The 20,225-nt window shown below is 46.5% G+C and overlaps 1 protein-coding gene across 8 annotated transcripts in view; it reads left to right on the forward strand.

Moving 5' to 3' along the window:
* KCNMB2 (potassium channel subfamily M regulatory beta subunit 2) overlaps positions 1-20,225 on the forward strand; it is a 154,802-nt gene that overhangs the window by 98,794 nt on the left and 35,783 nt on the right. For 2 of the 8 annotated variants that reach the window (XM_014938874.1, XM_014938876.1), the window contains exon 1: positions 5,069-5,558. The exons of the other annotated variants lie outside the window; for them this stretch is intronic. In XM_014938874.1, coding sequence (XP_014794360.1) covers positions 5,485-5,558 — 74 coding nt within the window. In that variant the 5' untranslated portion in view covers positions 5,069-5,484. Of the gene's footprint in view, positions 1-5,068; positions 5,559-20,225 lie in introns of those variants that run through there. 8 annotated transcript variants of the gene reach the window in all.

Below are 20,225 nucleotides of genomic sequence, written 5' to 3' on the forward strand. Positions count from 1 at the left end.
CCCCACAAAAGCTGAATCAGGCCTTAGGAGAAGCTTGTGATAGAGTGAGTATTCCGCAAGGAGCTGGCAAGATTGCCTTTATTTTTCAACAAAGATCACAAATAGGTTTCTAAAACGCCCGGATGTGTTTAAAAATGGTAAAGTTATTAGGCAAGTAGGTACAATAAAAGAAACATCTCCGCAAACGGAAAAACCCCAGGCATAGATGCCTTCAAACTGCTATTGGAATTTTAAATCCCGATAATTGCTTTGTAATGTAAGCAATTGCATTGTGAGCGTGAAGGGGTTCCTTCAGTCGCCTCCCCCAGCAAAGTACCCTCTGGTTGCAGGAGGCTTAAGTGTAACTCAGAGCATAACTGATGGCATGTGCTAAAGAGAGCTCATTTTAATGGTCAAACCTGGCTGTTCTGTCATCTTTTGGGCAGAGGGAGAAAGCCCCATGCTGTGGGGCAGCAGAGCGTGGGATGGGAGCTCCGGCAGCTCCCCCCAAAAAGGACACAGTTTGGGGTCTCTAAAGTTGTGATTTATTAGACCACTAGAACAAAGCAACTATTTATTTTTTTTTAACAGGGCTGATTTCCCCACCTCGAAATGAAACAAAATTAAAATAGAGAGGGCTGAAAACAAACCCAACTGTCCTTTCTTTCAGGCTTGCTTTGAATTAAGCAGCTTTGGAGGCTGCATCTGGAATAATTTCCATCTCCCCTGGGTCCCAGACATTTCTTCTCGCCCATCGCTGCCCAGAATGATGCCCAGCACTTGGCAGAGGAACCCAGTGCCCCACACTCAGCCTTCTTGCCCCACTTCTACCCACTAACACACACAGTAAATCAACAGGAAAGAATCAACCCACCCCACCGTGTCACAAAGGGGCTAAAATCAGCAGAGAAATTGCCTGGAGGTACAGGAGTGGCTGGATTTGGTAGGTGGTGACCAGCAGCTCCCCAAAGGCAGAGCAGGAGCTGTGTGTAGCTGGGCTCCTGAGAGCTGGTGGCCAAAGAGCTATAGGTGACCCACGTACAGCTGGCAGGATCCTCCAACGTGTTTGCTGCTTATGATTTCCATAGAATAAGGGCTGAGAATATTTGTAGGGGGTGCCAGCACAGGCTGAGTTTCACAAATCAGCTCCGCAGATTCCGAGAGAGGAAAAAACGCCGTGTTTTGCCCATGTTAAAGAATCTGAAACATTTAATTGAAAAGCTTGAGCAGCCCTGTGCTCGGGAGGAGCAGCTCGGGAATTTGGCAGGAGGGTTTTGGTGTCAAAAGTGTGCCTTTTGCTATTTCTGGGGAAGAAAAAAAAAAAAAACAAAACAAAAAGCAACAACAACAACAACAAAAAACAGCCAAACTGGCCAAACTGTGAACCTATCAAGGTTTGCAAACACTCAGTTAAGACCTGCTCAAACAAACGTCGCTGCCAAATGCAGCCAAGTGCAGACGCTGGAATAGGCTGCCCAGGGAGGTGGTTGAGTCACCATCCCTGAACGTGTTTAAGAGTCCTTTAGATGTGGTGCTGGGGATATGGTGTGGGGGAGAACTTTGTAGAATGGTGTTGATGGTCGGACTTGATGATCCCAGGGGTCTTTTCTAACCTGAATAATCCTAAGATTCTACATTCAGCAGCCAGGCTTGGTCCTGGATGTCCTTCTTCCCACCAGACCCCAGGAGGGGATGCTGCCCAAACCCTGTGCCTTCCCCCAGACCCCAGCATGACCCAGGATCATCCACACTCGGGATCCCAGCCTGGTTTTCCCCACACTGTGCCCTTCCAGGGGTGCTACAGTCCTCATCGTTATCAACCCTGAGAGCATCACAGTTTTCTGTACTTGCAGTTCCTCAATTACATTGATTATCACATTAAACATTCCTGGTGCTACAGGAACAGACTAAAAATAATAAGCTTGTATCTTCCCGATACAAATGAAACCCATTTGTACTACTGAAAGTGTAACGGGCTTATTGTTTCTCAGTAATGAAGCTTTCATCTCAAGAGATTCAATTCATAAAAAAATATTTGCCAAAGCTGTGCACATTTCATTCCCCCCCCCCTTTTTTTTTTTAACTGCCACTGACATTCCTTTAAGTTCAAATCTGATTCAGGATTAGACCAGTAATTGAAATAAAATGGAAAAGCCAGAGAAAAGCAAAGAGAAACCCCACCTCTGCTGGCAGCCCCATGCCCACCCCAGGTTGCAGGCGCCCTGATCCACACACCTTCCCCTGCTATAAATAGCTGCAGCCACCTTTGCTCTGTTTCCCAAAATAGAAACACATTGCGAAGGAGATGGGAACAGCAAAACACTGTACATAAGCTCCTTTTTTTATACATATAAATGTGAATTTGTAACCAAAACCACCCGAGGCAGGCAGCAACCCAGCCGAGGAGATGCTGTCTGCAGGTGCCTGCAGGGGAACCGACCGAAGGCTGCAGGCACCAGCTGGGGGGCTGAGAAACGAGCAGGTTTCCATGCTTTTCCACTTTTCCCAGTGCCAAGCTCCAAGTCACAACGGTGCAATTAAAATGTATAACGTAAGAATTGAGATGTGCCCCTCTGGCTGCTCCAGAGCTTTAGAAAAGGTAATCAGTCCGTCTTCGGGTCTACCCTTAATCTCCATAGGGCAGGAGGGGCTCCAGGGAAGTGTCCCCAGCTCCAGGCTAGTCATGTGGTGGGACATGGCACCCAGGCTCTGCCCTGATGCTCTCCTTGGGGGCGATGAAGCTCCTGCTATCCCCAGGCACAACAAAAATGAGCCTCTTTTTCCCAGTCTGGTGGTTTCAACCCCACCATGGTCACAGAATGGCACCACACCAGGTATCAGACACCCCAACACCAGGCATCGGTGCTGTTGGACCTGACCTCCCTCCATCCAGGGAGTCTGGAGACAAAGCCATCAGGGACATGCCCCACAGACCTTCCTATCAGAGGCTCTGTCTTCTTCCCCTTCTTCCCTCCCACGGAGAGGCAGAGAGATCTGAGAGCAGTCAAAGCTTTGCTCTTTCTTTCAAGCTTCAGAAATAAAACTAAAAGGCAGGAAAGAGGCGGAGGAGAGGCTTCCCCTTGTATTTCCCTTTGGGCCTGAAAGAGTAGCACCCAGTGGCAGCGTGGGGTGGGGGAAGGACAGGCATCTCTCTCCTTTTACCCCTGATTGAGGGTGGGGAGAGTCAACCAAAGTTGTGATAAGTGAGGCTTATCTAAAAAAAACAAACATCCCTTACCAAGAATAAGGTTTGGATTTGAACTGGACCCATGTCATGTTCCTGGCATAGGTTCAACTGGATCAAAAATAAGCACGATTTTCTTAACCCTCAGATTTTGTCCCCAAATGGCCAGTGTTTGCAGTGTGTGATAGCCCTACTGCCAGAGCTGCCTGCGGAGCCTTCCTCTGGATGCTGGCTTCTTCCCTGAGGGTGGCCAGGCTTTAATGGTGAGCTCAAAAGCCTCTTGCAGGGATAAAAGAACACCTCACGGGCTTGGTGGTTCATTGCCGTTTGTTGTATTTATTCAGAGGAATTAGTGCCATGGGACAGAAAGGACCAGTGAGAGAACATGGAGAGGAAGGCGACTTGCCCAGTCTTGGCTGTGGACCTGCCCCACTCTTCATCCTCCCTCTGTCACATTCTGGAAGGTGCTGGAAGGGTTTTTGCATGAGAAATCCGGGAATGATTTTTGATTCCTAATTTATCCTGTGAAAGGAATTAAAAGCAGCTCAGCGGCACCTGCTTAGAGCAGTCTGTCTGTCTGTCCCCTGCTCTATCCCACTGGGCTCAGCATCACGGGGTGTGAGAAACTTAATCGCATCCTCCAAATCACTGCAAACCCCTCCTGGACCAATGGGACCAGGACATAACACAGAGAGATCATCTCTCATTGCAGAGCTTGGGCATTCATGGGTCAAACTCTTCACTTAGCTGGTAATTTGTGTTCAAAAAGTCAGCGTATTTCAAACATGAAGCATTAACTTTTCCAGCAATGTTGTTTCCCAGGGAAAAACCCAAAGAGCTCTTCAGTGAGCACCTTTCCTCTGCCTGAGGCAGAGGCAGAGCTTTGCTGGGCACCCACGGGGGAGGTCGGGGAGCAGGGGGGCTCTGAGGCAGCATCAAACACTCTGGGTACATCTCCTGCAGAAAGTCACCTTCTCACTGAATCTTGGAGATTGGTCCCACGCAGGGCCAGAAATTTGGCTTATTAAAGCATGAACTGCTGAGCCCCTCGTTAGATGCCCACACCACTTTCTCCTGTGGGATTAATTAGCCTGCAGATGGGGTTACTGGCCCTGGAGCAACAAAAAAAAGAGGATTTCCAGCAGAGATGGGGCAGCCAGGGCACATTTCCCACCCCTGGGGTGATACCACAGTTTCACAGAGAGGTTGCTTCCCACACACATCAGAAAATACCCAGTGTGGCCACACGCACACAAGACATACATTCCTGTATAAGGTATCTATATGGTGTCGCCCCTCTTTCTGCCTTCACTGTATTTTATCTTTAAATTAGGAGAGCTTTTTTGTAACAAACCATCAGAGAGGAACAGCTAGTTACCAAGGAGATTCTCTGATGAATCAGAGACTGACTGCTATAAGACCTAGACAGGCTGGGGCTTCTTAATTCGTGAGACCTTACGTTTTAAACTGCTGGGGGGGTGCGTGGATCTATCGCAACTGACTGGGGACCACGCCAGCAAAAGCAGCTTTTATTTTTGCCACAGGAGCAAATAGCAGGCACAGAGGGTGGGAAATCAGTGAGCAGCCTGAGATGAAGGGGAGCATCTCCCCAGCACGCTCCTGACTTGGAAAAAAAAGCAAATACCACCCAAGGACAAAGTGGTCTGATAGAGGTGACTGAGGGAAAAGGCTGGGAAGCTCCTGATTTCACACTGGCATGAACGAGGATCTGCAGGGTCGAGAAAGAGCTGCACGCCTGCTTCCACACAGCCCTGGCATTTCGGGAAGTAAAGGTTGCACGGGCAGGGAAGATGCTGCCTGTCCACGAGCTCGGCATAATACTGGGATCACCCCAACCCTGAGCTCACTTTCCTGCCCAATTCCTGCCTTTTTCCACCAAGAAATGAATTTTGCCAAGTGACAGCGAAGGGACCGACCCTGCGCCGAGCATCCTGCCTTCACGGGGATGGCCATCATGCCCCGGAGGAGCCCGGGCAGCACAGATGGGAAAAGGAGTTTTTATAAAGGTGGGGATAACAAGGAGCTGCCTGACAAAGTTTGGAGAGAGAAAGCTCAGCTTTCTTGGGCTGACTTTATTCAGAGGGTCTTTGACACCCTCTTCCTTCTGGTGGCTTTTTTTTGAGTAATTGCTGAACACTGCTGCTTCGCCGCTACTTGAAAATACAGAAAGTAATTAAAACTGCCTGGGAACCACGAGAGCAATGAGAAATATTTGGAGACGTCAAGAGACAAGACACACGGAGACCTCCTGCTTGTAGAGGGGCTGTTTTCCCAAAGGTGGAAACTACAGAAGTATGTAGATGAGAGGGAAAAACTCGCTGTCAGATCCCATTGAAATCTCCATTTTGGGCACTGCTGCTCCACTGCTGCTCAGGTAAACCTCATCCTTTTCCAGGGGAAGCTGCAGGACGCGCCGAGACGTTTGGGACAGGGAGGTTGCCAAGAGTTTAGAGGGTGAAGTGTCTGGGAGTGAAGATTAAAACGTGTGTTAGAGCAAATTCAGGCTTTGCCGATTGTGTTTTACTGATGCTAAATGCACCCTGGAAAAAGATTTCCTGGGAGGAAAAAGATTTCCTCCTTTGGCCAGAAGCTGGTGCAAGCCAGGCTTTAAGTGAGGATTCAAGTGAAGGATGTTTTATAGGCAAACAGTTTCAAAGTGCTCTTTTATGGTATAAATGACACCTGCTCCTCTGAAGAGTGACTTGGGTGTGGGTCGCGTTTGTGGGGCTGGAGGTTGAGGCTCACGGTAGTATTTCAGTGATGCATATTGTAATGTTATTGTGGGGGACAACCTGAATACCCTGTTTGGCCTCTTGTTTGGAAAGCAGAACACTCCAGAGTGCTGTGATGGAGGCTGGAAACAGCCCAGGGGGTAGGCAAAGGGCACAAGAAACACTTGCTTGATAACAAGCTGCTTTCGGCACCGCAATAAGAAAATTTGTCAGGAAATTCCAAGCCCTGGCTCACAGCCCATAGGTGCCTCCAACTTCTCACCCAGTGGCTCACACAGCCCTCCCTTGCTGCTCTTCCCAGCTCTGCCGGGCAAATTGAAGGTGTAGTGGCAGCAAATTAAAACAAGCTGCCAGCTTTCGTGCCACTTAGTGGGCTGTTGGGTCTTATTTGACTTCGTCTTTATGATCTGCAGTCACTTTAGGGTGAACAGACGTCTGCTTCATTTTGCATTTAAAAGGGAGAAGGGCTGAGGCAGCAGTAACTCACACAAACTTCCCACAGGCAGAGCAGACACTTCCACCCACTCCCCAGCTTACAAACGCCGTGTGATGCCACAGCAGAGCCGTTATTCCAACCTTGGGCTGATTCGGGATATCCCCATTCCCCAGAAAACATGGAGAGCTTGTTTTTCCAAGCGTGTACAACAAGCAGCTGCTAGAACATCACCCGTGTCTTACACAGTGCTTGGAGTCCAAGACGACCCGAACGCGTAGATTAGGGATTTGCAAACAGAGAAACCGAGGCAGTTCGGTATTTGGATAAAATATTTGGGGATATTTCAATAATTTGGATAAAAACCTGCAGCTGAACAGAAAGAGTGTCCGGAGAGGAACTTAAGTCCTCACTTCCACTGCTTTGCAGTAACCATTATCAATGAATTGCCAAGGCTTTCCAGACTAACGTGACTTCTGCTACGCAGCAAAGCTGGTCTGAACACAGGGACCAGGAGTAGCATCATCCCTGTACGGTGCGGTCCCTGGGCTGGATGAGCACCTGCTTTCTGCCTCTGCTTGTGAATTTTGACTGCAGTAAATGAGTAAGAGGTTGAAAATGGTCTAAACCACTGGCTTTGGAGTTAGATTTGTTGCCACGAGCATTTTCCTGGGTAAATAGCTACAAAAAGACCAAGAAAAGAAGTGGGGATCCGTGAGGAATACGAACTGTCAGGTGCAGGATGGCTTCCACCAAGCCACAGTGCTTGACAGCACTTCTGGTCCCTCGGTACTAAATTGGTGGTGGAGCGGGGAGAGATTTTGTTATAGATAAAGCTAAAATGCAAAGAAACCCATGTAGCTGGTTCCAGCCCTCTGCATGCATATATTCTTACACTGTGTTTGCGAGAAATCAGTTATTCCCAGCACATACAATGTCTGTTACTCAGAGTCCAGGCGCTGGAGAAACTTATGAAGCAGCCATACAGATTAGCTCTCGCTTGTAATCCACTCAGTCCCACTCGAAGAAATCCTGTCTCTCCCCAGGAGGGCTTTGTTGCCTTGCTACAAATCCCCTTATTCACCTGCAGCCCCTTGGCAGGGCAGGTGGGTTCTGCACCGGCTTCAGCCATTGACTTCTCCCCACCCAAAAAAACAGTGTTTAGGTGGAGCCAACGGGGTATTCTTTTCACCCTGTGTCCCCAGCGTGGTGCCCCAGAATTGTCTTAGCTCAGGTAGTGTCCCCAGGGGACAGCCCAGGAGTCCCAAGGCTGCAGTGGATCAAGCAAGCCAGATTTGGGAGCAGGACATGGGACCAGCCCAACCCCTCGCCCGCCCTCAAAGGCAAAGCTGAGCGTTGGCACAGCAAGGAGGAGCAGGATCCTTCCCAACAACCTTCTCCAAATGACCCAGATTGCGTCAACGGGCTCTGGAGGGAGCCCGCAGCCGGTGCTCTTCCGATGGGAGCGTAGGATTTACAACATGGGACCCAAGAGAGACAAGGAGCACAGCCATGGGGAAGGAAAGCAGAAGGCCCCAGCACCCTTCACACCTTCAGAGCTGGTAAATCTTTTTTATTTCCCTTTCTACTCTTTTTCTTTTAAAGAAACTAGAGAAGTCACCACAGCACTGTGCCACTTTACCCAGTGGCAGGGCTTTGGGGAGACCCTGATGCCAAGAGCCAAATGTTGCCTTCCAAGCTACTATTCAAAAGCCCAGAGGCAACCTAGCAGCCTAGAGCCTTGCATGTGTCCAGGATGACCCAAAATTTCTCCCTTTGATGTTTTATGATCATTTGGTAGATAGGTGTACCAATAACCATGCGTGTTGTGCCGGGAGAGGGGTTGTGGTAGCCAAGGAGCCTCCTGGATTTTGCATGCTTTAGAGGCTAGAAGCACAAATATTGGTGCTTTTAGTACCCTTCCAGGTGAAAGGGAGCAAAACCCAGTCAGTGAAGTGGTCTGTGTGAACCCACCCAAAGTGATATCTGGGGGGACATGCCAGAAGTCCCCCCCTCCCATGAGGATCTCCCTTTGGGACCCTGCAGTGCCTCTTGGGCTGAGCACTGCCACTCTCACGAGGATCTCCCTTTGGGACCCTGCAGTGCCTCTTGGGCTGAGCACTGCCTTTTGGCTCAGATAATCTTGTTTAAATGTAATAAGCATCCTCCTCTACGCAGCTGCAAGCCACAAGCACCATTATTCTGGGCATATAAGCCACTTAAAGCAACATCACCTCTTAAGGGAAGAGAGGCATCACAGCAGTAGCTACACCATGGACCATTAATCTAACACCGGGTGGCTTGACCCTACACTTTAACATGCCTTTAACTAGAGGTCTACAGCAGAGGTAGCACAGTGAAACTGTAGAAATGCACTTTTACAGGAGCAGTTTTAGTGCCACTTGAACTCCTTCCAGCTCCCATGTGGAGGGGGACACACTTGTAGACATCCCTGTATGGGTAGATGTTGCCAGGTGGAAAATTCGGTGTGATTTCAATAGGTGTTCCACCAGAAATGAAGCAAGACAGAAAGCATGGTGTTGAAACAGGAATTGTCTTTTAGATAGAGCATCTCCTTCAGCACAGAACTGGAAACCTTGCGCTCCTGCTGCAGCCCCAGAGATGCTCATAACCCTCGTGCTTCAAGCACATCATGATATTCTTTGCCAGGCTTGGTCCAAATCGGGTTGGCATCACTTTGCACCACACTCGCCCTTCGGCACAGGCACATCCCTGCCACTTGGCACTCAGAAATCATCTCCCAGCTGCAGTGCCAGGGGTGTGCAGGGGGGACAACAGGCCCGATTTTCTACACAACACCAGCCAATTTAATTCCTGATTCCCTCAGCAGAGCCATGCCCATTTCTAAAGCGGGTCAGCTGCCTCCCCTCCGTTGGTAAGCTGGTCTTGCAAACTGGTCTGTGTCCAGCAGCAGTTTTATGCTCCTGCTAATATCAGTGGGGACTTTAAATTGCCTTTAATTAGAGCTCTGAAAGATCCCACTGTTTCTCAGCAATTAGCTTCTGTACCGGGTTTATTTGAACAGCAGCACTCCGTGCTAGAGATGTGGTGAGCTTGGAAAACTGTCCTTTTTTCACTCTGCTCCCAACTCTTAACTCTGCTGCTGATGTGTAAAGGGCTGGTGGGGAGACAGGATGTCTCTTAGGAGGAAAAGAATGAATGAAAACCTAGAAATAGCTTCAGCCCGTCCACATCCTACCCACATGCTCACGGTTGGGTTTATTCTGCTTAAAACCAAAGTCTGTCTCCGCTAACACACAGTTAATTAGCGAGGTTTTGACGAGCACTGGAAGTTTCAGAGGAGAGGGAGGGTGGTGGAAGACATCCTGCTGCTGCCAGAGGACCTGCCAGGTCTCAGCACCACAGGCTGCCTCCCAGCTATTAGCAGGGCAGCCTTAGGAGGCAGAGGTTGCTCCTGGATGGGATTTTGCTGTCAGGACAAGGTCTTGGTGTGGAAGGAAATGACCTTTCCTCTCCCCCCTCCTGCTGTGTGGAATATCCCCTGGCTCTATCCCCTTATTAGATTTCCCCTTGTTCTCCCTTCCCAGCTCAGGCTAAAAATGCTACATCTGACACCGAAATCTGCTTTGTCTCCCACCACCCTGCCCTCCATCTCATGGTCTCCTGTGCTCCTGCCCCTCTGCATCCCCCCTGCACCAGCTCTGGAGCCGCAGTGACACCATCCCAGGGATCCTGTGCTTTCACTCCCTCCAAACCAGCCTCCAGCCAAGTTATTAAAGCCATTTAATACCACTTGTCTGATGGGTACAGAAGTTACGCTACTTAAAATAATTGCATTTCTCACTAGTTACAGATAAAACAGAGCCTTTTTAATCATGAAGATATGGCCTGATGTGCATTACGAGATATTAACAGCCCTATAAGTGAAATAACAGATACAGGACCAAAAGCAAAGTTATAAGGGTTCTCAGATGCCTGCAGATTAATCATTTTATATCTCCATAGGCGCATTCTCCAAAGCTTTCCATCACTGTGCGGTCTTAAAGCCACAGGACAGCTCTGTCCCCAGTTTTGGCTCTGCCTTGCCTACAGGAGGCAAAAGCAGGGAAGGAAGGTGCTTGTTTGCCTCCAAACACAAGCTGGAAACAGAATCTGGAAGTTTTGATTCCTTGCTTTCTGTTTCACCCAGTAGAAAACTAGCCCCTTGTTGTGTCAATCCTTTACAGTGATTATAAAATTGATACTTCTTTCAAAATGTTTCTACTTCAAAGTACACATCCACCCCGGATCCCAGGGGCTCAAGCTGTACTCTTGGTATTTTGAGAATTGATTGCAGCCTCCTGATCCATGAAAATAAGCGACAGCTCCAGCAAAACAAGAGCACGGGTGCTGCTAAAATGGCAATCACTCCTCAGGATCCTACCCTGCAGTTACACAGCCCGAGGCAGAAACCCACTGCCTCCTCCTCCTCTCAGCCCCCGAGGTGATTTCCCTCCCTTTGAGGATTAAATAAATGACCACAGAGCAGCTAGCTGACCCCTCTGCATCCCTATCAAGTGCTGGAGAAGCGGCACAGCTTTGCCTTAATTGCATAAGCACACAGCTTGTTCAGACTCCTCTCGGGCCCATATTCAAGGATTTAAAGCAGTCTTTAGTGTAGTCACTGCCTCAAGTGCATCAGTCTCCTTCGCATACACATCAGCTCCCATCCTTACTCCCACAACACTAATCAAGACCATTTCTTTTCATCCTGTCGAATCAGAAAGACCAGCAAGTGAGCAATGTCAGAGAAAGGCAGGCAAAAATTCTGAGCAGAAAAACTCTACCAAATTCCACCATAAAGGATCAGGTGAGTTTAATCTGTCCCCTTTTTTATCCTTACAATCACACTCTCCACCCAGAAACAGTGAATTCCATTCAGGGCACCACTGGGCTCCCCAGTTCAAGAAGGACAGGGAACTGCTGGAGAGGGGACAGCAGAGGCTACAAAGATGATGAGGGACCTGGAGCATCTCTCCTACAAGGAAAGGCTGAAGGACTTGGGTCTTTTTAGTCTGGAGAAGACTGAGGAGGGATCTGATCAATGCTTGTACAGGGTGGGTGTCAGGAGGATGGGGCCAGTCTTTTTTCAGTGGCGCCCAGGACAAGAGGAAATATAACTTGAACATCAGAAGTTCCATCTAAATACGAGGAGGAACTTCTTTCCTGTGAGGGTGGCAGAGCCCTGGAATAGGCTGCCCAGAGAGGTGGTGGAGTCTCCTTCTCTGGAGACATTCAAACCCACCTGAACACGTTCCTGTGCAACCTGCTCTGGGTGGACCTGCTCTGGCAGGGGGTTGGACTAGATGATCTCCAGAGGTCCCTTCCAACCCCATAGCATTCTGTGATTCTGTGGCTGTTGTGAAGCACTGCTCTTAGCCAAGTGTCCAGCATCCTCCACAGGAGGGACCATCATCTCACACAAGCAAGCAGCCTCTCCAGCCTGCCCAGTTTTCTAGCCACCTGACACAAGCTCCCAGACACAGCCATAAGTCAATCAAACCATCTGCAGTTTCCACAGGCAAGCTCATCATGTGAGACAAATGCATCGCTTATTGTCACCATGGTTAATGGCCATGAACCTGGAGGCTGAAATTTCAGTTCACGCCAAGGAATACAATGGTCAGCAGCAGATTCAGCCCACAAATAACCAGAGACGTCCTGACCAATGGACCAGGGAGAGAAAGGAGGACTCATTTATTTCTCAATTGTTTGTAATCTCCGCAAAACTAGCAAAATTGGCTCCCTCAGAGTTATATTTAATAAGTTATTGCTACAGTCTCGCCCAGAACTCATCCAGCGATATGTCATTAGATCTGCTGTCTGGTGCTACAGGCAGCTGCTCCCACCCCATAAAGCTGATTAGAGCACATTTCATGGAGAAGAGGTGGCTTCGGAGTTGGACCATCAAGCCGAGACCGACCAAGTGCTCAGGTTGAGCTGTTAACGTCCTTAAAAACCCTCTAGACAGTCCTGATGTAGAGCACATGCTGCAAGGACAGGTTATTTATTAGGGGGAGGTAGGCAGTGAGAAGGGAAAGCAAGTCCCTCACCCCTGATCACAAGCATTAAAGATTGGGGCTCCATGTCACAGACCATGGCCAAACTATTTCCTCTTCAAGAAACTGGCCAAAATCCAGCCCTGAAAACTGTTGTCAGTGGGATGTTGTTAGGTGTCCCAAGGTAGAAGATACTACAGAAATATGGATTGTCATTCATTACTGCTGTCAGTTTTGTAGGACAAGTACCAGCCTAACACAGTCAGGACCTCATGCATCTGATGCCCACAAGAGCTACCAGCCCTGGAAATCGGGTCAGACAGCCTTCTGCTGGGCCCCACACGGGGACAGAATCACCATCAAGGGCTACCAGGGACAAGCCCTGCAATAGCCCAGATCTCTACTACTTTACACCTTCTCCAAATTTGCCTTTTCTTCTTCCACCTGTGCTATGCAATGCTCACCCTATGCCTTGATAATCAGGGTTGCAATCCCCCCCCAAGCAGGTTGCCACCAGCACCCATCCCCTGTGTAACACTACAAATAAAGCTCTAGTTCCCATATTTTTATATTCCTAATTTCCTATGATTTGGTGCCCACTTTCCTCTTCTTGTGGATACACCTTCCTGTTCCCCCTGAGCTGCCCCCCCCCAGCATCACCTCTGGGCTCTGTCTCATGCTATTAACTCACTCTCCCACCTGGTACCAGCTCTCTCCTCACAGACAGCATCAATCAGCCTCCCTCAGGCAAGGTCTTATTACTCAGAGTGGAATTTTCCAAATATTTACTCATTTTAGCCTAAATAATATCATTCTGTTATTATTATTCTCTAAAGCTGGCTCTGTTTCACCTTCTACAACACTTCAAGTGTGACTTGGCTGCATCAAAGATAACTCAGACATAACAGCAGCAGAACCAGGCTGTGTTTAGTACAACACATCAGCTAAACTAAAACTCCAAGACCCCCATCTGCTCCCGTCAAACAGTGATGGGCATAAATCAATACACTCATTTCTGCACGGCTCTTCCATGACCACATGCCTACAGACGGAGAAAAACCAGTCATTCAGCCTTACTAAACTTTAGATTAGAGTAAACCCCCCAAAAAAGTGGCATCTTGATGCAGTACAACATACATATTTTAGCCTCGAAGGCTGCAATAAAAGGAGCAAGGATGCTTTAAGAAACAACACACAAATAAAGAGGAAATACTTCAGAGTACTGGACACGATACCTTGGGTGTACAAGTAGAGCTTTTCTCCTTTCTTGCAAAAAATTACTTCAGTCCAACACCTCCAAAAAGCTGCTTTCTTCAAAGGACACCAGCAAGAAACTCCACAAAACCACCCCCAACAAACCAACCATCCCCTGTTCTGGGTGAACTATTTATCTGCTCTTAATCCAGCCTTGATCATGAACACCTGGAACCAGCAACCACCCAGCACATCCTGGGCTGATTGCTCTGGATTGCCATAGTTTCATTCATTTTAACAGATCCCTAATGACAATCAGTATCAGCTGAGGACCTAGGAGCTGCTTCCTTTATTTGTTTATGAGCCCAGGCAGTGTTGGGAGATAACACTGTAGGAAAAAAAAAAAAAAAAAAAGAAAAAAGGCTATTTTTTCTATTAAGCCTGGAGTTAGGGCAGTAGCAAAAGTTAAGTTGTTTGCAAGAAAAAGTTGTTTGCATTGATTATACATCCAAAATTTGGGTAAGAGGTTCAGCATCCACTTATTTAGCAACAACTTCAAGGGAGGGTGAGCAGGATGTTTAGGATGTTTTTGTGTGGCTCACGTTGCTAAGGGAACTGCCTCCGTGGTGCCTGTGTGCTCACCACAGCTGGGTCACTCAGGCTTTGCTTCTCAGAGGAAGGGGCAAGTCATGGCACAAACCTGCCAAGGAATGCCTTTATCACATACTTCCACTCACATGTGAAAATACACACTACTAGTAGTAGTTAATAATAAAAACCACTAGCAGTAGTAGAACTATATTAATACTTTTGCCAGTAGCAGCATGCTGTGTATTAACAATTATTTCTAACCTTTCAAATAGGCACAGGAAAAATAAAACCGCTATTTTTTCCACATACTCTTAGAGCTTCTGGCAACGTTGGGGTATAACATGAGGATACGTTGTGCCAAAAATGTCTTGATGATACAACACCCTGAAAATATCAGTGTTTTCTTGTTCCCCTCACATGATACAACGGACGCCTCAGTTACTAACCCACCTAGTCATTTCTGAAACTCTCACCAGGAACAGATGTTTGAGTGAGTTGTACGTTGAGTAGGATCCAATTTGCAGTCGTGGTGGTTGTAAAAGTAGAAAGGCATGGTTATTGATCTTTACCAAACCAGTCAGGTGTGTTTACATACAGAAAGGTGCTGGTATACGCATGAGATACCCATATGATAATTATGGGTATAATATATATATGTATACTCTCCTCCTGTAAATACTCTCCTCCTGTAAATTCTGTGATCCCTCTATAACCTTGTGCACCTTGTCTCTGAGAAGCCATCAAAGAAGTAGCTCTTGTTTCATTTATTTATGTTTATTTCAGGGTTTTTTATGTTTTGATTTTGTTTCTGCAAATAGTGATGAGCTTGATATAGGGCCAGGTGGCTTGAGGTATCTAAATTGTGAATATTACAGAGGGGGCCATTACAAGGCTTTCATTAACTCTGACAGACATTATACATTTGTACTTAAGGCTCCATCTGGTTAATCATCCAAAAGCCTTCTATGCAGTTGTCTCTCAAACGTAGAAGAGATTTAATATTGCTTCTCACTGGTCTAATGGGAGGTTTTTACTTGCTTTTACAATAAAATCATTGTTGCAATTTATTAGCCACACAAAGGTAGCAACCTTTTTATGGCTTGGATAGCAAACTTCACTATAAAACTTTTCTCAGTGATTTGTAGCACCCCTTCCAGCTGCAGCTGCTGCATTATGTCGTCTCAAATTTGGGGTGTTTGGCCTCAGGATTCCCAGTTTCATTCCAAATTTTCTTGCGGTCCAAGGCTTAGAAGTTGACATGAGTTAATACCCAAACCTCCCTCTACTCTTGAGTCTGCAGTGGTCCAACGTTACCTCTGAGTGGGATGCAATCCCATCTGGTGAGCCTTGGCTCAGATGAGTGATAAATTTGTCTGTTGCTGCCAGCTGTGAAACAGCTGGATGCCCAAGATGCATCCACAGCATCCATCCCCGCGGGCCGGAATGGTGTGCTTTGTTTCTGGATCTAGATAAAAACTCCCCAGCCTTTCGGGGAAGGAGAAGGGTGTAAGGTTTAATAGTAGGACAACACCATGTTGGGTGACTGTTCTGCCTGACGTGATAGGAATCTTGTGGGACTGCTGCTTTTGTGGGGTTTTCATTATTTACTTGGACGGATCAGCAAGAGAAGGGCTAATCTTCTGTGATGTCAGCCACGTATTCTCAAATGAGAACATGTAGATATGGTTTATTTTAGATCTATCCAACAACCAGGGCACACAGAATGGCTTTGGATGCAAGGATTCAAAGCCTATTCCTCAAAACCCTTCCCAAGATTTAACCCAAGAGCCTCGAGTGAGCATTTGACTTTACATCCACAGATCATCTTTCTAATAATTTGTAAAAAAAAGATGGCTGATTCCTGAACTAAGACTTAAAATACTTATATACTTATATATAATACTGAAGCATCATGCATTGCCTCCAGGGAAGCCAGACAACTGAACCCAAAAACCACTTAAAATTATTTGCAGGTTTTGTACCTCCATTTTCCACAACCCAACTGGCTGTAAAGAGAATTTCATTTTTCAGACTACCTTAAAAAACCCTTTCCTTAGCTTTGACCTCAAATCCTTCTGCTCTAGACAGGGCTGAGAAAAGATTGTTCCTCAGGACTCCAGCACTTGTTAATTCTCTTAAAGAGATTACTCAAATCTCCTAAACAAATATCAGACTAGATTTTGGATTAAGCACGGGTGCTACAATGACCTTGCTGATAAAACCATCGCGATCTAACCTCACGAGTTGGAGAGGGAAGCCTTGGATGTAATTTTGACTCGGTAGGTACCACCATGGTAAGTTATCGGGCTGCTCTGCGTCTCTGCTCCCCTACCTCTAATAATTTGCAAAGTTACTTGAGAACTAATACAGAAAACACCAGATCTTCGTGGGAAAGACAATATACCGACAAAGCCGGTGGGACTATGCACAACCTGCTGTTTTCTTTTACTAATGCTTATTGCTTTTCTTTTTTTTTTTCCCATTTCTCATATTTGAGCTGTGTGGTTTGTTTCGGTGTCAGCACGAGGCTGGTTTGCGCCGCATCCTGACTCCCGTGTTAATTAAAGTGCTGTTGTTTGAGAGTGGGTTTAATGGAGGGCATTTGGCAGGGTTTGGGCAGGCTGGGGACCCCCGGGTCCATCACACACCCTTCGCTTCTCCCACCACCTTCGGGTGATTTCTCCTCTGGGCAGCTAATAGCCAGGGATATTTATGTCCTGAGTCTATCCATGCGGCTTGCTTTGTGTCCCACTTGGGCTTCAGAAATAATTAACCCTGCAAAGGCAGGTGTGGCTTTTGGCCACGCATTTTCTTAAGAATGAGGAGGGGTCTGCATTAAGTGTTTTTTGTCATACTGTTGTGGCCAGGAACAAAGCCCAGAAATTTTATCTCTGACGAGCATTTCACAAAAGAGAGATCATTAAGTTCAAAACTGTACCCCTTTCAACCTACATTTCTTCTGTTGTTGTCCTGTTACTCTTCTTCTATAAGCCCATTAGATTTCCTTGCAAAATCTCTAGCCTCTGTAATGGAAACAATTTCAAATCCAATATGAATTCACAGACTATTTAAAAAAAAATTCCTTAGAGGGCAAAGCCCATAATGACTGAAGCACTTAAATCTACTTTCAAATCACTTTGCTCAGTTTTCAGTTTAATTTACTCATTTGCTAATCCTGATTTTCCAGTACTGCGCTTACAATATCTAACCAAATATCACTTATGTGGAAACACATTAAAAATTCTGCAACAAGCCGGAACTTATGGCTTCAAAACTCTTCTCAGCTTCGCTTCTCAACCGTCAACATGCAATGGTGGGTCTGCCTTCCTCTCCTCAGTAACAAATTAGTCAAGTTCACCATTCCCTTCCTGAGTTCTGTGCTCAAGTTCACTCTCACTGTTGTTCGTTGTGGCAAAATTATCCCACCTCCGCTGAACTTCAAGTATACCTGATGCAGAAACATCAGCTTTTCTTAAAAAATTTGTGAGATGCCATTATTTAGTCTTCCTTGGTTTTTAAATAATTTAATATAGTTTTATAAAGAATATTGATGCTGTGATGTGCTGCACATAGAAATAGCAAATAATTGTACCGTGACAAAATATTGGGAATAGTGCTGTGTACAGCAATCAGAACTGAGAAACTGTGTCATACACTCTTGACTTCTGACCAAAAGGAAGAGCCACCTGATTTTGCTCCAAACCAGTCAGATCCAAAGGCAACGTCCCCATCTCACTGCCCTGGTTCCCTCATCCCTGATGGAGCGGGGCTGGGTCTCGCTTCTGCGCAGGGAGGGACAGGGCAAATCCCACCCTCTCTGATCCCAGCGGGGCTCCCGGGGATAAAAGCATCCATAAGGATCCCAGGCTGAGGCTGGAAGTGCATCTCCGGAGCAGGCAGCTGGAAGTCCCTTTGTACTCGGTGGTGCTGGCTCCCTTCCCTCCACAGCTGCCTCCTTCCCTCCCTTCAGGGGGTTACATTTCTGCGAGCTAATTTAAGGAGAAAAGCCTTTTTAATCCGGTATCTTACAGACTCAAAGTATTGATTTTTTTTTTTATTATTATTATTTTGAATAAAATATGAATATTAAGCTCTTTAGGCAGGGACTTTATCTTCCAACCTCTCTTCAAAGCACTTAGCATGCTGCTGGTATTGCAGGTGTAAATACTACAAATAATATAATACAGTTCGGATCTCGGAGATCTGTTTCATTACGAAGGGGCTCACAAAGCATATCCCTCTGTTGTGATAGAAAAGACTCAGGCAGGAAGAGGGCTTCCCCAGAAGTTAGTGCTGAGCCTCGCCCTGGAAGAGCTTGTGGTCAAGAACCTATTTCGATTTAGGTTTCCTAGTAATTCATGAGGCTCTTCTTGTTTTGCTTCTACCAGTAAAAAGGGACACCCTCCCCAAGAAACAAAAATTAAGTTTAGGATACAGAGCAGTCGTTTGAGAAGTGGACAAGAGCTGTTTAACCTTGCAAGATAACAGCACGTTGTAGTTCAGGGCAGAAAGTGAGAATGAATTTCCTAACCAGCTGAAGGCAAAAAGGTAAAAAGGACTTAAGACAGAAAAATCCTTGTAGAAAATAATATGTTATTAAGTGAAAAAGTAATTTAACAGAATAGTAATGTTCTCATACCACTGAGCAAATCTAATACCAACTCTCCAAATCTAATAAGATCTCTGCAAAAGCAGAGAAGTTCAATGTGAAGAGCACTCGTTCGAGGCTGAGGCCAATGTCCATTAAGTGCAATAGAAATACTCCATCAGCTTCAATACAAGCCAGATCAGGCATCCGCTGGCTTTGGATTGCTGGTGGCTGTTATTGTCTCTACAGAATATTCCACTCAAGCTCACCACGGCAATTGAAGCAACGTCTAATTTCCACAACAATACAAGCAAATTCTCAATATGCTCTGCTCTTGAACACGAAGCGCAGCAGGCACCGCTGTGTTTGCGCCAGAGCATCTTGTCAAATGCTTCCTCCATTAAACAAGAACCAAATTGGCCCAGAAAAATCACAAGCGAGTGGGAAGGCACACATCAGACCTTAAATGAGGTGTAAGCTATAGGTAGATTCCACACAAGATGATCAAGAGGAGGCAGAGCACCCATCTTGCCATGATTATGCCATCGTATTTATTTCACTGCTGACCACTTCTTTGTACTTCAGCTAGTTCTTTATCACACACATCATCTGGAAATGATCAGCTTCATTACCCATAGCTCCTAAAGGCTCCATGCCATAATCCACGTGGAATTCAACGTATGTGGAATAAACTGGCCATGCAATGGTGTTTCATACAAGGCAACTGCTGTGCTATCTCAGTCTGTCACTTTTGTCAGGTCCCAGCAACATCTCCCAGTTGAGCATTCCATTAACTTTTTCACCTCTTATTTCTTAAAAAGCCCAGAAGTAATCTTAATCCCCCCCTTATCTCTCTCCACTATTATCTTGCTGCATTCCTGGTGGCTTCACACAGTGATTTTGTGGAACTGTGTTTTTTCCACTTAGCCCAAAATTGGCTTGGAGGAAGACAGTGCAAAGAGGTCTTTCCTTGAGCAAGCTAGAAATAGGAATGGAAGTCTTAGTTTGTGCCTGGTTTTAATTCAGATCAGATTAGAGGAGGGCTTGGTTTACTGCAGTTTAAGAGCAGGGAGCATCTCTCATTTGAGATGGGAGATTGATTCCTATTAGATCCTCCCTTCAGATTAGTTCTTTGGATGAGCCCAGGATGATCCACACACTCTAGTCTGCTGGGACCAGCAATTAAACCACCCCTGTCATCTTTGGAAAAACTGTCATCGTGACATCAGTAGTGTCCTTTTCCCTGATGAGCTGGGGGAGTCTGTAATGGAAAAAAAAGGTGTAAGACCAGCAACTGCTAAAATACAACCAGTCAGGAAGAAAAGGTACAAAACCCACTTACTTTAGCGCGGGATTGAAGCAGTTTTATGGATCATACATTTGTAATAGCTTGCTGTATTAGTAAATTCAGGACAGAAGCTTTCACATTTGAAGCAAGACTCTCAGTCTATTGCCTCAGAAAGAGCAGCCCGAGAGCTATTGG

Source organism: Calidris pugnax, unplaced genomic scaffold, assembly GCF_001431845.1.
Source record: "Calidris pugnax isolate Ruff unplaced genomic scaffold, ASM143184v1 scaffold52, whole genome shotgun sequence".
Classification (NCBI taxonomy): Eukaryota; Metazoa; Chordata; class Aves; order Charadriiformes; family Scolopacidae; genus Calidris; species Calidris pugnax.